Consider the following 20,889-nt stretch of genomic DNA (forward strand, 5'->3'; position numbering starts at 1 on the left):
CAGTGGTACCCTTACAATTCTCATCTTATAAGTTTTCAGTTTCCTGTAATATGCTTATCTGCTCCCAATAAATTAACATACTTTCCTGTACTTTTGCATGACAAATGTAAAAAATGCAAGCCACTGTAAAATGTGCAATAAAAGTTTCATTATAATGGCTGAGACTGTACAACAATACAGCCTGCATCAAAAATTATATTAATTCGTATTTTCAATAAATTAAAAATACAAAACTTTGTTACTTACGTGAAATGAGTATCTCTTTTATGCAATGACGTTTCGGAAACAACTGTTTCCTTCTTCAGGTTTTCCTCTCAGCTATCCGAAATATACCATAGCTTCATCAAATATTTACAAATTAATATACTGTATATAAAGTGAGTAAGTCGCACATATCGTGAATTATATATCAAAAATATCTTCCAACTTATGAAGGGGATAAATATATATTTAGATGTTTTACATAATACTGTGATGTGTCACAATTTAGAAAAGCAGTTGAAATGTTGTTGGATTGGTTGATTTTACCTCACAGCCACTTTATGCAGGGACAATTTCAGAAAAATGTCCACTGTTGATCCTGGGTTTCCTGCACAGCAGTCCGACACTATACTGACTGGAACACCATGGATCAGTTGTAACTTCTAATTTTTTGTAAATTTATGGAGGAAGGTATTAACATTTTAAAATTTCTAGGATCCTTAAAAAAATGTTACTCTCTCTCTCTCTCTCTCTCTCTCTCTCTCTCTCTCTCTCTCTCTCTCTCTCTCTCTCTCTCTCTCTCTGTTTGCAGATTTTCTTGGAGGAAATGTTGGCCTTGCCATCACGCAGTCCATTGGATTGACTGGAGTTCTCCATTGGGGAATAAGTCAATCAGCAGAGGTGGAAAACAACATGACTTCAGTGGAGAGAGTTTTGGAATACTCAAGAATAGAAAAGGAGCCACCACTGGAAACTGAAATAGGTTTGTATGTAAATACAATATGAAAGTTTTGGCAGTTATGCATTGGGTATCCATATGGAAGTACTGTTTGAGATCATAGTGTAATCAAAAACTGAGTTTTGAGTTAATTTTACCAATTGTGTATGTGACAATGCAATTGTTCCAAACATGTCTTGCTATCATATTTTGTAATAAGTGTAATGCAAAATGTTCAAAGATTTAATTCATAATTGGGGCCTGGAACTATGTTTTAACATATTTTTTTACTTGGCATCAGATCAAATACTGAGGTGACATCTTTAAGTATCTGATGAAAATCACCCGAAATATATGAACTTGATAAGGCATATTTTGACATATTTTATCAATTTTGCATTTTTACAACACATTTCTTCAATTTTCTCGAAATAAGACATATTTCTGTATAATTTTGTAATTGTCTTGCATATAATCAGTTATTTATATAATTTATTCTTCGTACCTTTAGCGCAATGGATAGTTTATGATATCAATGGCAATATAAGGAAATTACGGACAAAGACTGCCAGTTTTTCTTACAAACTAGTACAGAACAATAATACCACCTTGTTTTATCCCACTGACAATTGATAGTCATGTGGACATTATTGAGGAAAAGTGTTATGCGTCATTGTTATGCAGCACAAAAATCACCATAAACAAGTAAACAGGTTTCATCGAGTATGGGAGTTTCAAGATCACTTGTTGTTTGAGTAATGCACGTATATAGCGAGCTTCCAATTATGATACAGTTTCCGCAAAGGTGTAAATCTGATGTAATAGTAAATTGAACTTAGCATAAATGAAGTTAACCCTAAAATATTTTCAGCATTTTCCCCACTACATTCTTCAGTTAAAGGGATTCTGACTTCATTTAATACCCCACCCCAACCTTAGTCGATCTTTTCTGGAAGATACTGCAAAATTCAAAAGTATACTGTTGTGCATATTTTTGGCTTTACTGGGAATATTTCTGCATTTCTCCGACATATTTTAAATATTTTATGGCATATTTTTCAATTTTCATGACATAATTACATACATATTTTACAGTTCCATAGGACTTAAAAGTCTCAGGCCCTATTCATAATATTAGCAGGTATCTACATTTCATTATTTTACATCACTTTTCTGCCACATTTAGCTAATCGTGACACTGAGGATGAGTGATGATGAAGGGACGCACACAAAGAAGAGAAGGTTGCCCACGACTTTGACTGGCCATCACGAACGACGCATTGAACTGCTGTTGTGTCCCGATACAGAGCTGGTTACACTGGGGCCTGTACTAGATAACAGTATCAGTTGAGCACAATCCATGAAACGGTGAAGGTAAAAGTGACAGCTTTCTGGGAGGGGTTCATTTGTGGACTTTCCGCCCCACATTATAGTCACTCAGGAATAGTGAAATGTGCCCAACAGGCCCCTGCAGTACATGGTCGGCCGGAAATTGTGAGGATATCATGGCCCCAGTCCCAATACAGTACACGCTATTAGGACATCAGTGACACACGACAATCCCCCAATGCAGAGAAGTTTGGCTATACGCCACAGTATCTCAAAAGGCACAGTTTCCAACATCATCCGGAAAAACCTCTCATTAGAAGCACATCACAAAGTGCGCAGACTCCACCTCACAGAGCGCCACATCCAGGAGAGGTTCACAAATGCCAGATAACTGTATGAATCATACCTTGCAGGGGACAAGTGGAAATGGGTGTGTACCCTGGATGAGGGGTGGCTCTACCTAGATGAGGCCAACAGAGTTCGATCCATTTTCTACCGCCCAGCAGACCAGAAGAGCCATTCTGATTTTGTGCTGCACTGCAAGGAAAAGTTTTCCAAGGGATTTTTGGAGATGGCTGGATATTGCAGTCGGGGAAGGCTGCCACTCGTCACAGTGCCTTCCAACACCAAAGTCAACGCAGCTTATTTCCAGGAGAACGTTATGACCCCTAAGTATGACACACACATACCCCATTTGTACAGTGACAAGACCATACATGTATGGATCCACATGGACAAGGCCTCCAGCCATACTGCTCGAGCATCCCAGGCGTTCTAGGCAAGGAAGGCAAAAGAGACAGAAATTCGAGTGATCCCATTTTCGTCCATCCCTTTGAAATCCCCGAACGCCTCACCAATGGACTACTGTGGGTTTGGCCTCCTCAAACAGACACATGCTCGATGCCATCCCCGTACCTTGCAGGGTCTTGGGAAAGTTGCCAAAGGGGTATGGCAAGATATTCCCCTTCTAATTCTACACAGGAGTTTGCTACAGTGGAAACTACGCTGCCGGGCGATCATTCAGGCCCGTGGCCATCACATCTAACACAATCGATAGTGGCGCAAGGGGATTTACTAGCCAGTTGCGAGGTTCAAAGTTGACTATTTTTATCGTGGGCAACCTTCTGAACACCCAGGTTTCCCTGCTGTCTTAGTGGTAATATTATCACCATAAACTGATCTACATTTTTTCCTGGACCTTCGAAATGGGATCCAAACCACTGTACAACGTACCTCCACCAGAAAATGAACCCAAGTATGCTTGTATTACATAGTGGTAGCATTAGTAGATTTTTGTGAAATAGAAGTAGTTCTATCCCAAGTAACTAAACATAGTAAAACGTAAGAACATACCATAGGCCAACGGTAATTTTAGCAGTGGTTCCAAGGTTGGCCCAACGTATGGTTTTACGTTGGACCAACGTACTGAAAACTATAGTATAGGTAGTTTGGTGTTCTGATATATAAATAATTTATTGCAAGGTCAAATGTAACAACAGTACAAATTATTTGAAAAAAAAATGCACACCACTTTCTCATTCATATGGTATAAGTTTTCAAGGTACTTTCAAGTGGTAGCACAAAAAGCTTTCTCGAGTTTACTTAGTTTCCATGTTTCATGGAATTTAGTCTGCACATAACATTATTTAACCAGCTTCACAAGAATACCTGTAAGAATGTGAATGATAAGCGAATAATTTTACACCGTCCTTGCTACAAAAACGCTGAACTCAAATTGACCCAGACTTTCAATATTTGAGAACGTCCACAACAATGAAGGGTCATTGCTTATATCGAGGCGAATTTAACACCCACAGTTTTCCCTAAACACAACATCTCAGCTGCATCAACACAGTGGCAAAGAAAGAAACAGGCAGAAGGAAATGAAAGGTGTTTGTTTCCCTTGTTTCTTCTAGGAACGATAACTCCGACTGTAGGGGATGGAAATTCATGGGACTTGGACAGTCAGGTTCAAAATGTATTTCTCCATCTTATGATGAACCTTAATGTGGTGAATTTTATGAATACTTCTTGCACGCAAGAAAAATACAGAACACAGCTTTTAACTTCCACGCTGCAGTCTCCTAACTCTACAACGTTGAACTCCTGCCATTGGCTGATCGCCACGCACACCCTCTGTGTGGCCCCATCCAATATCGCTTCTAAAATTGTGCGTTGTATAGTACCAATTAATGTGTGTGCACTAAGCATAGTTTTATTTTTTTACTACATGGAAAAAGATTGCATGAACATTTTTTGTTCATTGTAATTTAATGCTTTCAATACTTTTCATTATGTAAGGGGCACATGCTTCTCCCACTAAATCCATCAATGTTCGTCACCGTTTAATCAAGGGGTACTGGGTTCTATTCCCTCTAGAGGCACATGCTGGTTCGGATCCCACTTTAAACAGTTGATCCAGTCCTGATTATTCTATCTGTGCATAAAGTTAACTTAAAACTAAAGAAACATCAAAAAAGAAGAAAAACAAGCTCATTCTGGAACTTGTACCTGGGAATTTTGGTAGCAGTGTCAAAAGAATGCTCAGCAACCCAGTCAACATTTATTGGAATTCAAAGCTATAATTTCAGTTTTATATGTAAACAACATTTTTATTTGCACACAATGTGTTTGATTGATTTTGTATACTATTTTGCTTTTCTGTCACGTTTGGCTAATTGTGAAGATGAGGATGAGTGATGATGTGATGAAATTGATGAAGGGACACTCACAAAGAACCATGCCTGGGCTGGATTTTGAACCTGTGACCCCTTGCATCGTAGCATGTTGTACTAACCATTCTGACATGGAGGTCGGCACACATAATGTATGAAGAGCCAAACTGAAGTAGCGTATGTACACTAAGTGAAAAAAAAATATTGAAGTACATTAATTTTAAATTTCCTTCTGTCAAGGAACCATATTGTGATTCTCTTCACTGTTTGCAAAACATTTTTCTTTATAATGAAGGAAGTTAAAATTGCTTGAAGTGCTGATTACAAGATATGACACCAGCAATACATTTAGAATTATAAAATTCGAAACCTAACAAAATAAATTAGTGTTGTGAGTACTTAACAATTTGAGCATTCAAAATATTTATTACAGCAACTAATATGTAATCATTTAATTTTCTGTTTATTATCTACATTTAATCTTTCAGAAAAGAAACCTCCAAGTGATTGGCCAGGAAGTGGAGAAATAACCTTCAACAATGTGTACCTCAGATACTCTAAAAATGATCTACCAGCATTAAAGGGAGTCTCATTTAAAATTAAACCCAAAGAAAAGGTTAGGTGGTTATTTAAATATAAGTTGAATGGCCCTATTTAAGGGGAGGGTTCAATATGTTCAAATCCCTAATATTAAGTTAGTAAACATTTTATATAAATTTTGCAATAAAACTAACAAACACGTGAACTAACTCCCGAAGAATGACAATACTTTTTCAATAGAGGGCACACTAAACTGGCATAAAACATCCCAGACCAAATTGCTGCTGAATACCAGTTTTTTCAAAGAGACTTAAACACAAGTTAGATAATGTTCGAATCTTATTGAAATATTTATCTAATTGGAAATGTATCATTAAACTGAGTAACCACCAGTAACTTAATGAGTGCTCATTGTATTTCATTCATGTAATTATTATAAATATTTAGTGTAATCATATTCTTTTTGTCATATCATTCTGCAATATTAATCATAATTTTATCTCTTTAAACTCAGATGTTAATATCCAGTGGCGTCGCGTGCTGTTCACATACGGGTGTTCACAATATTTTTTTTATACTGAATGGAGATTTACTCCTCTCCCTTGTAACTTCATCTTCAATTGAAAAAGTAGGAATAACAGTTCAACTTATTTTCAACTATTTCCCACAAAAATCACACTATATTTGAAGTAATACATTTTTTATTCAATTAACACCCTTTTAACACCCGCGGTGGCTCAGTCGGTAATGCGTCTGACTACCATGCTCAAGGTCCCGGGTTCGATCCCCGGCCGGTTCAAATCCGGGAACTTTTCTAACGGTGGAAGCGGCCCCGGCGCCTACCCAGCGTCGAATAACATGGGTACCTGGGGGAAACCCTGGGGGGTAAAGGCGGTCAGGGGCGTGATGCTGATCACATCACCCCCACTCACGACCGGATCAAGAAAGTGTGGGGCATTACCCCCACACCCCCTATACACCTTCATGGCGTGGTGCTATGCACAGGGGAACACTTTACCTTTTTACCCTTTTAATTACGCAATTTACAATTAGTAATGGTTAGTGCAACCTAATTAGTATAACATGCAATCTCAGGTATGTACAATGCAAGACTACCATACTTCGCAATCTACTTTCTATTACACCGACCATATGTTAACCAACGATATTCATTCAGCATTGAAAGCACGTGCATCGTTAGCGGGACAGAGGGGAGGACGCGTCCAGTCCAGAAAAAAAAAATTTTGTATGTAAGATATTTGGGAATTATACAGAATGACATCGCCCCGCCCACAATAACTCGGTTGGGATGCTTATGATCAATGTGACATTCCATATGTTCCTTCTTCCCTCGTGTTTCATATTTTCCCTCCTAGCATCATTTTGCCATGGTTCAGAGAGATTGATTTTTGACCATTTAATGCAAGGGTTCTCAAATTTCTTTGCTTCACGGGGCCCTTAGCATTTCAAGATTTTTCCGCGGCACCCAGAATGTAGCCCTCTCTAACACTTGCATCAGTCAGTTACTTGTAAGATTGCATGCCTTAAGTTAAAAATTAAACACGTATTTCAAATTCAGAAACATTTCATATGTAAAAATGTACTAAATAAGCACATATTTGAAACATCCATAGCACTGACTAACAATTCAGTGAAAATATTGGAACATTTCGCAGCGCCCCTATGCCCCTCAGGATGCCGCGGCACACTCTTATTATTAACATATTTACCCGTCGTTGCCTTCTAATCGAGGGGTCCTCGGTTCGATACCCGTGGAGGAACTTAGTTATTCGAATCCCACTTAAAACTGTAGGTCCAGTCCCGATTAGTCTTATTGAGCATAAATTGGACTTAAAACACCAAAAAAATCAATCAAACATATTTACCATCCTTGATCTTATGCATTGCTATGTGCAAATGGTAACAAACGCCCAGAATGTGTCCTTTGCCCATCCATGCTTTGAGTGAATTGTTCAATTACAAGAACTGTCCGATGAAAAAAGAATAACAATTCTCTTTTAGATATATTAAAATATTTTTTAAATGTATCTATTACAAACAAGACTACTTACTGATTTGTCCGAATAAGTGGCCAAAGAACACACTCTAAATATGCACTTTCAATTATACATTTGCACTTGAACTCCCTCCTGAAGGATAACCGGCCGAAGCCTATAATTGAGCTCTAGATATTACACAGAAAAAAATAAAATTCTCACTGTGGGTCGAGTAATTGAACGCCACACACCGACGCACAATGCACTTAATAATGATATCAAGAGAAACTAAATTCTACATTATGCTGGCACTTACCTTTATAGAGGATACAGTTCCTTTAGTAATTTCTGTTGCAACCACTGTGGTGAATTTTACTTGTATTCTACCTCTTGTACAATGTAGAGGTCCGGCTGGTGAGGGCCCATCCTTTTTACTTCAGTTCGTTCTGCTTCGCTCATTCGCGAAAATGGAGTTTCTTTCAAACTCCTAACAGTATTCATAGTGTACAAAACACAACACTACACTACACACACACACACGCACGCACGTCTGAAAGCCAATGCACATAAGGTCACCCAACCGCTCTCCAACAGAGTCAACACCACTCTAACCCTAATCTTATTCTCTTTGACTCTAACCGTGTTTTGCCGGTTGCCGCCAAAGAGCATAGGCTTTTTTATTGCCCCGCAAAAGGAAGGGAACTTGACCTTTCCAAAATTAACGTGTCCCTTGCAGGTCTCCCACAGCAACAGTGTTGCCAACAACTGAAACGCAGAAGTTGCTAAATCTTCAACATGCGCTAAAAGTTCCTGAATCAAATTTACTGGTAAAAAATGCAAAATATATTTTTAAAAAGTGCTGTAAAGAACAACTTACATCAGGTTTATTCCAACCAATAAATTAAATTTCAATGTTTGTGCGTTTATATGTACATTAAAAAAAATACTTAATTTCAAATGAGAATTTATGCTTATTTCATTTTAACTTTCTAACTTCAAGGAAGAAAATATTATGTGTAGCAAAAATGCATCTCTAGTATTCTGAAAGTTATATTTTGTTCTTCACAATAAGCATATTCCAATAACGTAGAGAATAGTAAAAATAATTTACTAACATCAATTAAATTTTTTTACGGTAACAGCTATTTAGGCCTAGGACTCCATACTATTCTGAGTATAGTTACCATAAAAATGCACGTTCAATTGATGTAAATGTAGTCGGCACTTTCCTTTGCAATTTAATTCGGTGAGAGTTCTTCTTTTTTTTTTGCATTAAAAACGTCGATTACTAAAAAAAAGTTGCACAGTCGCACATGCGCAAATCATATAAACCTTGAGAGATATGTAACTCCTGCAGACTAGTTTCTAAAGAAAAGTCGCTCGTCACTATTCCGTGAACTTTAGCGCCCACTGGAATTTAAAATCCGCCAGGTTTAGCGACTTCACACTAAAGTTTGCAACTATGTAGTGCAGCCCGTCTCGAGTCCCCCTAGGCATGCCTTGTATATGCTGCACTCTGGTGCCGAATGCAAGAAGTATTGCCGCTTGAAAATCCGGGCTCCCAGCACCATATGTTCGCACAGACCAGTGAACACTTCAGCGGTATAGTGGCCAACAGCCCGTTAGCTGCCAGTTCACAACACACAACACAGCAATTGTGTTCATCGCAACCGTGCAACACAGGAGTCAGTGTTACCAACTATCTAAAAAAGTTATCAGACGTGAAAGACGTCAACTCCGAGTAAATTGTGTGTGTATATTCGAACATCAAAAAAGTATTTTTTTCAATTAAATATATGTGTGTGTGTGTGTGCATTTAATATGTACGTAATTTAAAACATATACATGAGTGTTCACGTGCTCATGCGAACATTATCACGCGACGCGCCTGTTAATATCTTATGGAAAAAGTACGTAAATAACATACACCCCTAATATTAAAAATATATAATATCAATTTACAAATATCATAAATCCATAAACACCAGAATGGCCTGTACAACCTTGGAGAGAAAAAAGAGAGATAATAACTAAATAATATATATATATTCTTTCGTTTGATGTACATGTATGTAATTCTATATTATAAATAAATAACAATAAAGAAAGGAACAGAAAGCAAGGAACCGATAAATTTAGAGCAACTGACGTCCTGGTTTATTAGGCACCAGGACATAAACGCATACCCTGGAATGTATGCAGGTGGAGGCGGGCCTGCTTCGGGGCATTCGCCCTTTTTTTATATTGTTGTAAATCACATGAAAATTATATAACACTACAATTTCCAAGGTTTAGCAGGTGACCTACAAATGCACACAGTGAACATAATTTATTCTAATCATAGTTAATGCAACATGATTTTGATGCCAAATCTACATTTGCACCCCATGAATTTTTTTTTTAATTTTTAAAATGAAGCACAATAAATAAATAAAAATTAAGTACAGAAAGAACATTTTTATGGATATTAGATTTAATATACATCATATTTAATATTTAAAATGTCAAGAATTATATTATTATTTAATTGCAACCTAATTAATAGTAATAATAATAATGACACCTATCCCATTGTTATGGGTGTGTGTGTGTGTGTGTGTGTGTGTGTGTGTGTGTGAGTGTGTGTATGTGTGTGTGTGTGTGTGTGTATGTATATATGTACATGAGTTGTTCTGAAGAATAACTAATTATAATAATCATTTTTCAATTTTGACACAACAAATAATAAGTACAATAAATCTTTAATATAAAATCAAACATACATGCTGTTTTAAAGTTGTTGCAAATTGCAAAAAAAAAGTTTCTAATGATGTTTAAATAGGTTAATTTAATTAAGCAATCTTCGGAACCCATGAATGCAAAGGAAAACATGAGTTTTATAAATTTAACACTAATTTACATTTCAGGTTGGAATTGTGGGTAGAACTGGCGCTGGGAAATCCTCCCTTACTGTAGCCTTGTTCCAATTGGCTGAAGTCGATGGCTCCATCTACATTGACAAAGTGGATACTAAATCTCTGGGGCTGCACGACTTAAGGAGCAAGATTTCTATCATCCCTCAGGACCCTGTCTTATTCTCTGGGACACTCAGGAAGAATCTGGATCCATTTGATGAATATCCAGATGATATATTGTGGAGGGCTCTGGAAGACGTAAGTCTCATTTCATTCATACTTCTACTGTTTCATGAAAGATGAGTAGGAATTTTAATGTAGCCTTAGTGGCACACAGTTTCTTGAAGATAAAAACAGACATTAAAATGTTAAAGCCCGGTGCTATTTTTCTAGAAATTACTTGGCCAACAACATAAGCAAAAATTGTAGTGTGTACGAGTGACGGATTAATACTATAGATGCTGCAGCATTAGGCCCATTTCTGAAATAGGCCCAGGTGAAAACAGATGAGAATTTTTCGAAAGCTGAACAGTTTTCTTTGTTTGCTATATTAAAATGAAAATAAATTTTAGAATGAAATTTTGAGCTCCAATTTATTTCGGATGCTTAGACACAGCAAAGAATCTCATTTCCTCGTATCCAGATGACTTGGAAGTCACATTGCTCGCTGAGCTAGTACAGAAACCGGTTACTGTGAATGAATCAGCAGAGCTTACCATGTACAGGCTTCTGTCATCGTTGAATCTTTCTCAGACATTTCCAAAGGTCGAGATTGCATTGTGCATCTATCTGTGCATGATGGTGTCCAATGCCTCAGGCAAACGGAGCTTCTCAAAGTTGGGAATAGTCAAAGGTGAGCTGCGATCTTCAATGAGGCAGGAAAGGCTAAGCATGCTGGTGCTTATGAGCATTGAACATGAGCTGCTGTGCAGCCTTGACTTCACTGACATGATCGAAGAATGCACGCTTGCTAAGGCTCGAAAAACAGCAATATAAGTAAGCAGAATTAGTGCACCTCTCATAATAATTTCATAGTACATTATCATAATCACAAAAATAATAATAAAAACAACATAAAAACCAAGAAAAACGTTAAAATAGAAAAACAAAAAATATATATGTTAATCATAGTATGTAAGTGCATCAGGCCCAATTTTGTCTTAATCCAGCCCTGGAGTGCACTAGAAATAATAGTTAAAAAAAATAATATATCATCAACAGTAAGTACACAAGCAGAGAATAACAAGAAGATGATTCTCTGTTATTAATCTATTCCAGAGTTCAGTTAGTTTATTTTGATTATTGAGTAGATTTGTCTATTATGTTATTGATACAAACCTCTGTAGTTATTTTGTATTAGTATTGCTATAATGTCCTGCACCATATTCTAAGGCATCATGCTTTGGGTTCCGGCTATGGGATGTGCACAGGTTCAAGTCTCCTGGGAGAAGAGTAACAACTTTTCTCCTGAGATTTCGGCCTGTGTATGGGACTGGTGGCCACTCACCATCCTGAGGAAATCGGGGAGCTACAAATGAGTAGAGTAACTTGGCCTTGGAAACCTACAACAATGACTGGAGGTTCGTCGTGCTGACCACACATCACCCTGTAACTGTTTGGATGATCTTCCATCTCAGCAAGTGGGATCGAGGCTGACAGTTGGTTGGTAGGCCCTGGCCCTCACGAGTGCTTGCACCATGGGTGCTTTAATGCATTTCTAGAAAATAAGGTGCAACATGTCACATGGAATCATATTGAATTGTGATGTGTAGCTTTTCATTTTCATGACTTTCATTATTACTTGGAGTGACATTTGACAGAAATAATTCCGCAGGGGCAGAACAGTGGAAGCAAAAGTTAGAAAAAACCATGGCTGACAAAGTTGGTAAGCCAGAGACTCAGGTTTGAGTCTAGGTTGTACTGCATTTTTTGTTTGAATTTCTATATAGTACATATTCTATGTGTGCCAAACCACAAGGTAATCTGAAAACACTAAAGTTGCTGACCAAGGCAGTTTAAACACTTTACATGTAAGGTTTCTACCCTTATCAGAGTCTTCCTCAGATGAATCACTAAACTTTAATAAATAAATAAATAAATATTTTATAAAAAAATTGTGTTTAGTTCTTAATCTGAGGAAGATTCTGATAGAGGGTAGAAACGTTACATGTAAAGTGTTTTTAAATCTTAATAAACTACCTTGGTCAGCAGCTTTAGTGTTTTTAATATGGAAACAAGGCTTAATTATATTACCAAGGTAATCTGATGTTTCATGTCACTTATGTACTTCATCCATTAATCACAGTGATCAGATGAATGGTGATGAATAGGGTCCAGGTCTTTGTGTTATAACATATTTTTAATTTGGCTTCAGATCTAATATTTGGGTGAGATCTTTACATATCTGATGAAAATCAGTCGAAATAGACAAACTTGACAAAGCATATTTTTGACATATTTCCCCAATTCTGCGTTTTTACATATTTTTCAATTATGTTGTAATAAAACATATTTCTGTATAATTTTGTAATTCTCTTGCACATAATCGGTTATTTCATAATTTTTTTCTTCTTAGCTTTAGCACAACGGATAGTTCATATTGTCGATGGCAGGATCTGGAAATTACGTAGGATGAAAGATGCCGTGTTTTCTTAGTACAGAACAATAACACCCAACTTTTTTCTATCCCGCCGACAATTGATAGCCATGCAATCATTATTGAGGAAAACTGTTCTCTTTCATTGTTGCATGGGAAATGAAAAAGTTTCGTTCTCATTTCTTTGCCTTTTTCGCTTTTCACAAAAATCAGTCAAAAGTAAAAATAAGATTTGGTACATTACAGCCCCTACTCTACTCTATTGGGTATCGGAGAAATTCGAGAGTACTGTTGTTCCTTTTTTTTTTGGTTTTACTGGTAATATTTCTGCATTTTTCAGAAATATTTTCCAATTTATATGACATAATTACATGCATATTTTACAGTTTTATAGGACATATAGTCCCGGGACGTAGTGATGAATAAATGATAGGGCAAATTTCAACTTGGTACCTCTGATTTCGTAGCACATTATACTGACCTCCGATGCACACATGCTGCTTTAGCTACAGAGAATTGCCAAAGTAGTTCTTGCTTTAAAGTGCATTTTCTGAGGGAAAGGAGACTAGTAGCTTATATACTAGACCATCATTCCTAGACCAACGCTGAACCTGACTGAATAGTGCCTACCTGTAATTGTCTTGAACTCTCCTACATTTGACATTCTTGAAGTATAACCCCAAACTCATTTTCTCTTTCACAGGTTCAGCTAAAAGATGCAGCCTCTGAGACAGATGGTGGCCTCCTCTCTGTTGTGCAAGATGGTGGAAGGAACTTCAGTGTTGGGCAGCGGCAATTGTTGTGCCTGGCAAGAGCCATTGTTAGGAGCAACAAGATACTAATATTGGATGAGGCAACTGCCAATGTTGATCAACAGTACGTATACAAGCTGGAGGTAACAATTTTGGAAACAACACATGCATTCTCGTTATTTACCTCTGAACTAGGTTCAATTTTATTTGGATTACTACACATATTATAATCCCCAAATTAAACAGTGAAATATATGAGATCATGTTCAGAGACTCAAAAATGTAGTTAGGGAATACACCAAGTTATGCTGCCCCTTCCCAGTAAGCAAGAAAAGCTCAATAATTAAATGGTTTTGTATCTTAAGTATTCATTTTCCAAGCTGGTATTTAATGGTATATTTACTGCACCTGCTCCCTGCCTCCCCACTTATTTTCTTGGGTTCTGTCACTGCATGCACACACAATTATTCACTTTTATGTTTCAGATAACAATATTGTAACACATTCGCATGAAAAAGTCAATGTATCATTAGATTTTAATTATTTTGTAGTTCAAAATAGGGAATTATAGGTTGATGCAATTTTTCCAAAATTCCTACCTGGATAATAAAACTGCTATGACACATCCTCTTTTGTTATACTAGGACGAGACCAATACAAAATTCTTCTCAATCGCAATGAACAATTTCAATATGCTGATATAATGATCTGATAAAAAAACCTGCAAACAATTCATGAAAATCTGTCTGTTTGATTAACTTCCTCAATTAATATTGCGACTGGTTTTAGAAAATTGAACTAAATATTTAGACATTTATAAAATGAGGGCATATGGTATTTTATCTTTCTACTCATAATTTTGCACTAAATTTCACATTGGTAAAATTATTAGCTGTCTCAATAAGTGCCAATATGACTACAGTGCCTTTCACTGTCAAATCATCCATGGAGCGGCAGCAAGAGCACCTTGCAGCGAGAGCTGGTCTGCGGGTAAACTTGATGCAACATCTGCATAATGAAATAAGATAGTAAAATTACATGGACAGTTATAGTTAGAATAAACACATACATTGTTAAAAGAGTCGTTGGAAATGTTCTCCTCCTGCATCCACAAATTTACGGTATATTTTTAGCAATTCTTCACTAACAAGTATCAGTTTTTCTTCCGAAATTGCTTCAATTTCTGTCCTGATATTTTCATTGAATTCTTCTAATGTATGGCTTCAGGTTTATAAGCTTGGTAGCTCACCATGCAGATGACTTAAAAATGTCTGGTGCTGGGAGATCTTTTTAGGATTATGTTCCAATCGTGCTCTAACGTCGTCTACTTTCTCCTCAGCTAGCACATGTTGCTTCACCCTTTGCTTCTTATCATGAACAAACCCTGTTTCCCTAAATTTGTTCACAAGTTTTCGAACACTGTCTCTGTGTGGAACACGAACATCTGGAAATTCTGCTGTGAAACACCTTATAATTGTCTTCCCTACAAGAATTCATAAAGATCTTCTTAAGAGTAGTACATAAAAATTCATTGTTTTAAATTGTAGGGATAGCGTGGCATTATTAGACAGCAGAAAAGCATCAGTAATACGTAAACTAAAACAAAACAATCTAAAACACATGTTAACATCTTAACACTTCACAAACACATGCAAACTGGACACCTGCTATCTCGATAATGAAGCACTGTCGCGTCCAGTACATCTAAATGCCAGCACATGTGCTCCCACCTGCCCGGCGAGCTGGCTGCCCATCCACAGGCGACTCGACCATGAAAGACACTATATATCAACAAATCCTCATAATTCAATGATTATACTGTCCTATCCCTTCATGCCATGTGTTCATAAACATATGCATATATCTCTGTGTGTGTGACATTGAGAGAGAGAGAGAGAGAAAGAGAAAGAGAAAGAGAGTGTGTGTTAACAGAAGAGGCTGAAATACTGTTGTATCTGAACTTTAATCTCGCAATTAAAAATATATGTATATATTTACTAGTTGAAATGGTATTCTTTAAGCTAAATTAAAGATCTTGAAGCTTTCCTGGAGACAAATGATGAAAATATTCTCTCTGGCTATCGATCAGGTGAATTGTGGAAAAGATTCCAATCTTTCAACACTCACCTGGTCAATATCCCAAGATAATATTTTCATAAATAAATTATGTTCATTTCTGAAAAAAAGAAAAAAAAAACATTTCTATTCTTCCTCTAGGACAGATGCCTTAATCCAAGTGACCATAAGGGAGAAATTTGCAGACTGCACAGTTCTCACCATAGCACACAGACTTTACACAATCATGGACTCTGACAGAATCCTAGTTATGGATGCTGGAAGGGTAGTGGTAGGTTTCTGAATTTCCTTCTTAATTTTTCTAGTATGGGTCAGTATGCCCAGCACTGGTTGCTTGATCATTTCTTTAAAAAAAAATGTTTTTCTTTTGTTGTTGTTATAACCCCTATGCAAGGGTACTTCAAAACAGGCATTATTTTATTGAAACTTGACTTAATTTAAAAATGGAAGCCATTTTTATTTCATCACTTGCACCATCTTTGACCTTTGCAGTTTGGATATTTATGATAACTCAACTAAGAAAAAATGATAGAAAGCTGGTGTAAAAACATTATTTTCAGTACATTTCAAGCTACATTTTATGTTCTGTACCTTTTTCTTCACAATCTCTAATGCAAATGGCTGAAATTTGGGGATAAAAATGATATTCAATTTGGAATAAAAATCAAACTTTAGGAATTTTTTTACTAGGGAAGTAATGTAATATCAGAGCTATAATTTTTTCAGTGGTAACATATATCCAAAGATTTATACTGGTTTCCTCTTTTAATTTTAGCTCTTTGAAAATGCTCTTTTTTCATTTTTGTCAAATTACAAACTGGGCGTTTGACACATCAGAAACAAGTAAGTATATATTTAGTCAGGATAAATGCCATGTATTTGAGTGGAGTGCAGGGGGGGGGGTAGGTGAATAGAGGATGTGAGTGTTTCCTATGTTTTTCAACTTTCTATATACATATTTATGTATGTATGTTGTTGTTTCCCCATTTACAAGTAACATAGGCATAAGTTTCCATTTTCTCTTTCGTGTGAAGGAATACGATCACCCATACAACTTACTACAAAATAAGAATGGCTGTTTTCATGAATTGGTTGAACAGACAGGAAGTACCATAGCAGCACAGATACATAATTCAGCTAAACAGGTGCGTAATTTATACACATATTACTGATAATTTACAACATTTAATTTTAATATTGGTAATAAATAAATAAATAAAATAAAAATAAATAAAATAAATTTAATATTGGTATGAGCCATTGCTAATATTTAAATTTTAATAGAACAAGTGATGACAATGGGAAAATAGTTTGTATCTCTTTGATAACTTAATTCTAAAAAAAAGAAAAAACTATTGATGTCACAATGAATTCAAAGGCATGGAATCCTGTTGCAGTATCACTGTTTACACAACCAGTACAGAAAAAAAATCAGGTGAAGCCAGGGTTAGTAGGATTCCACAATTTGGAAGAGCAATGGCATGGTATGCCAGAGAGTCATGGTTGATCATAGGTTAACTTTGAGGGAGGGGTCAGTGCCAGTTCAAATTTATCAGGTGTTACATAAAAGAGAGGCATACAATGCCAGATACAAAACAATACATTAATTTCAATCCTTCACCTCGCACATCCGACTGCGATGACACACCTCGATGTACTGGCCAAGCAGTACGTTAATCAATTTGGACTAAAAGACAGAAAATACGTACTACGCATATCACCTGCATACATTGTATGGGAGATGAGATGCACAGAATATTGACAGATACAAAAACTGTCTAGTCACAGACTACTAACAAACAAACGCATGTAGTGTTTCATCTATAAACAATCTGACATTATGTGTTGTTGCTATGTACCAACAACATCTATACAATGCCAGATACAGAATTAACTTTGGAACTCAAAGTGTTATCAAAAATGTGTGCAATTAACAAAATTGATGATTAGTTTGAACCCAGTTTTTTTTTTTTTTTTTTGTGGTGGATCATCATTTGAATAAACATTTTCTGAACAGATGTTCAAATCATTCTTGACAGCCAACCCCCCCCTCCCCACCCCACCTCTCCCACTAATCCTGAATCAGGCACAACTCATAATATCAAATCAAATCCGTGAATTCAGGCATTTCTCATATCAAGTTAAGTATAACAAAGAAATTAAAACATACAACACTTACATGTACCATTTCATTATTCTGTTAAATACAAAGGTGTTTTCCATTTTGTTTTTCAGAACTATCACAAGAAACAAGACAAACCTACAGATAAAATACAGCATTAATGATATTTGCAACTAGAGTTGCCAACTGAATGAAAACTGTATATAAAAATGTACAAACATGTGTATTTTTTTAGATGCTAAATAAAAAAGTATCCAATAGTACAAGTGCACCATTATGTTCTTTCCTGTACAATAAAACTAATTCAAATCAAAAGATTCCTGAGCAGAGCAGCTGCTACTTTTCCCACAAGTTGTCAGATTGAATGTTGTTCACCATGCTCTGGGATGAAGACACGCAGTGCATCCATAGAAAGCAGACAAATGTTTCTACCTATTTACAACATAAATTAAAACTGTGGCCTGCGATTTATACTTTTACAATTATTCTAAATACAGTGTTATTGATAAGATGTCCAAGTAGCACTGAGTTGTGAATCACATAATCAATAAATTTTGCCTCCATAAAGTCAAAGTTGCAATGTAGCTCTACAGCCAGTTGAAGCCACATCGATTACCTCTGCTCTTCAATGCCACTGATTTAGACTATAAAGGCATGAAGATTCTGTCGCAAGCTGGCATTAAATGCTAAATCAGAAAACAACTGCCAAGTCCCCAGTGATGAGAAGTTGCCGGGACAGTCAGAAGTTAGTGGCCGAGAGAGTCGAAAGTTATTAGCCTAAGTGGTGCAACTCATGGAGTGTATCCATGCAAAGGTTGGGAAGTGTCCAAAGTACACACCATCAATGAACCACAAGGTGCCGACGTGACATAGCTGAAGGACCAGATCAGGTACAGTAATGACAAGGCTCAGGCATGTTCACCTTCATTGTTGGCTGTGCATAATAAATAGGTGAAGGACAAAGGAGCATTAATTATTCCCCCTTCTCACATTTAAACCCCTCTCGTAGCCAAGCTGTTAGGCTGGCTAACGACCTAAAGTAAGGATTCCATGAGTTAAACGTTGCTTTAGGCGACAGTAGCTGCCAACTTTGGACCAAGCCAAAAAGTTCCAATTTAATTTTAGTCGACACTTCTACAAAATTTACATGGAGATCTAAGTTGTTGAAATTGCATGTGGGCCAAAGGTTGTAAGACATTGACATTGACTCATTCACAGTTTTTCACATAACTCTCTAATAAGTTATAAGTAACAATTGTCTATGTAAAGAAAATCATCCAGTTCAACTAGTTCCCTCAATTGCAGGGAGATGCCATTAGTGATTACATGCAAAGACTTGTACATGTACAATAGCACAGAGCATATGCAGTATACCTGGTATGGATGGACATTCAGAAGCTTATGCAAACTTCAAAGTTGTGGAAATAGTAGGGTGGCCAGAAGTTGGCTTGTTAACAATACAGTAGAGAATTGGCACATATCACCAATGAACAAGTTTCAATATGTAGTTGAACCATAATTCTAAGTAAAGCCATCTAAAGATGATTTAATTGTCATTGAAACAGAGCATTCATGACTCAACAATATTGACAATCGAAAGTCATTCAACAATGTTCATATTAGAAATATCGAAAGGTCTGAAATTCAGTGCTGGATCTACAATCTGCAAAACCCCACAGTGTGGGGGTGCCCGGAGTCAAGTAAGACTTTAGGGGGACCCTCAACCATTGGCATAGTAGAGGGTTCGTATATGTGTATGTAAAAAATAAACGTAGTTACTCAGAGGTACAGAAACAAATACAATATATACAGGTAAAGGAAAAGTTCCCTGTGCATATAGCACCATGCCATGAAGGCACATTTAGGGTAAGTGGGCCCCACATCATATTTTTGATATCAACCATCTTGGAGGTGATGTGATAAGCACCATGCTGCAGCTTCCTTTACCCCAACCTCCCAGGTACCATTTGATTTGAATGTGGGTGAGCCCTACAACCGTTTTATGTGGGGACAAAGCCAAAAAATCCGACCATCAATCACCCATCCCAGATTTCCCCCACGGTAGTCAGATAGAGTCAAATCAGGCTGGAATTTCACGATAAATGCAGTGGTGAAGATTTTCTCAACCCATCATTAATCATGTAAAAGTTACGACTGCATGATTGTAACAACTGTATCATTTTCCAGGTGTGAGGAAACAGTGGCATATACAGGGTGTTACTAAAGTTCATTTCCAATGCTTAGGAAGTGATTCTACAAGTGAAATAAACACAAAAGTTCATGTGACGAAATGCTGAAAATTGCACCCATTTGGAGTTATTGAACTGGGAAAAAGTAGGAAAATTATGTTTACAAGCAAATAGCGACACAACGGCCAACCATATGACCGTAGCGAAGGCTGTTACACAAAGAAATGCGGTATGCTCTATTCAAAAAAGCACATGGCAGATGTGTGAAGTTGATGCACGAGGGATTCCCCAAAGGAAGTGAATGGGTCTGTTGAAGTCATGGGGGTAGGGAAGGGTTTAGCGAGATGCGTTATCCATGGAAAGTGATATGTGGAGACTGACAACTTAGAAGAAAGCGAATATCCATAGTGGACATCACCATTACGTAGAAAAACAAAGATGGTGGTGGTGCTGCGCTAGGTTGCATAGAAGTCAACATGTTCACTGTGTGCAGAGTGGAGATGCCGAGGGAACCACATCACAGACGATGTTTAAATTGTCTGCCATTAACTTCCATGCAGGGATGACAACGCCGAATCGACGATTGTCTAGTTCAAGCAAACAACTCTGTGGTGTCTACTATCGTCGCTGCGGCGACATTAATGAATGCAATGAGATCCAGATCCTTGGCTGACATGACAGGTGTTTCGCATATGAGGCGTTTCATCTCTCCCCATAGAAAGAAGTCCAAGGAAGTAATGGCGAAGGGCGTTCCACAAAGAAATGCAGCATGCTCTATTCAAAAAAGCACATGGCAGATA

The 20,889-nt window shown here is 37.0% G+C and overlaps 1 protein-coding gene across 1 annotated transcript in view; it reads left to right on the forward strand.

Annotated features, from left to right (window-relative positions):
* The window catches only part of LOC145993982 (ATP-binding cassette sub-family C member 4-like), a 60,121-nt gene extending 42,010 nt beyond the window's left edge, over positions 1-18,111 (forward strand). The window contains exons 19-25 of the mRNA XM_083130011.1: positions 794-964; positions 5,412-5,539; positions 10,367-10,612; positions 13,654-13,826; positions 15,920-16,049; positions 16,813-16,923; positions 18,014-18,111. Coding sequence (XP_082986137.1) covers positions 794-964; positions 5,412-5,539; positions 10,367-10,612; positions 13,654-13,826; positions 15,920-16,049; positions 16,813-16,923; positions 18,014-18,061 — 1,007 coding nt within the window. The 3' untranslated portion in view covers positions 18,062-18,111. The remainder of the gene's footprint in view (positions 1-793; positions 965-5,411; positions 5,540-10,366; positions 10,613-13,653; positions 13,827-15,919; positions 16,050-16,812; positions 16,924-18,013) is intronic.
* Positions 18,112-20,889: the final 2,778 nt, after the last annotated feature.

Source organism: Lepisma saccharinum, chromosome 10 (assembly GCF_977018435.1).
Source record: "Lepisma saccharinum chromosome 10, izLepSacc3.1, whole genome shotgun sequence".
Taxonomy (NCBI): Eukaryota; Metazoa; Arthropoda; class Insecta; order Zygentoma; family Lepismatidae; genus Lepisma; species Lepisma saccharinum.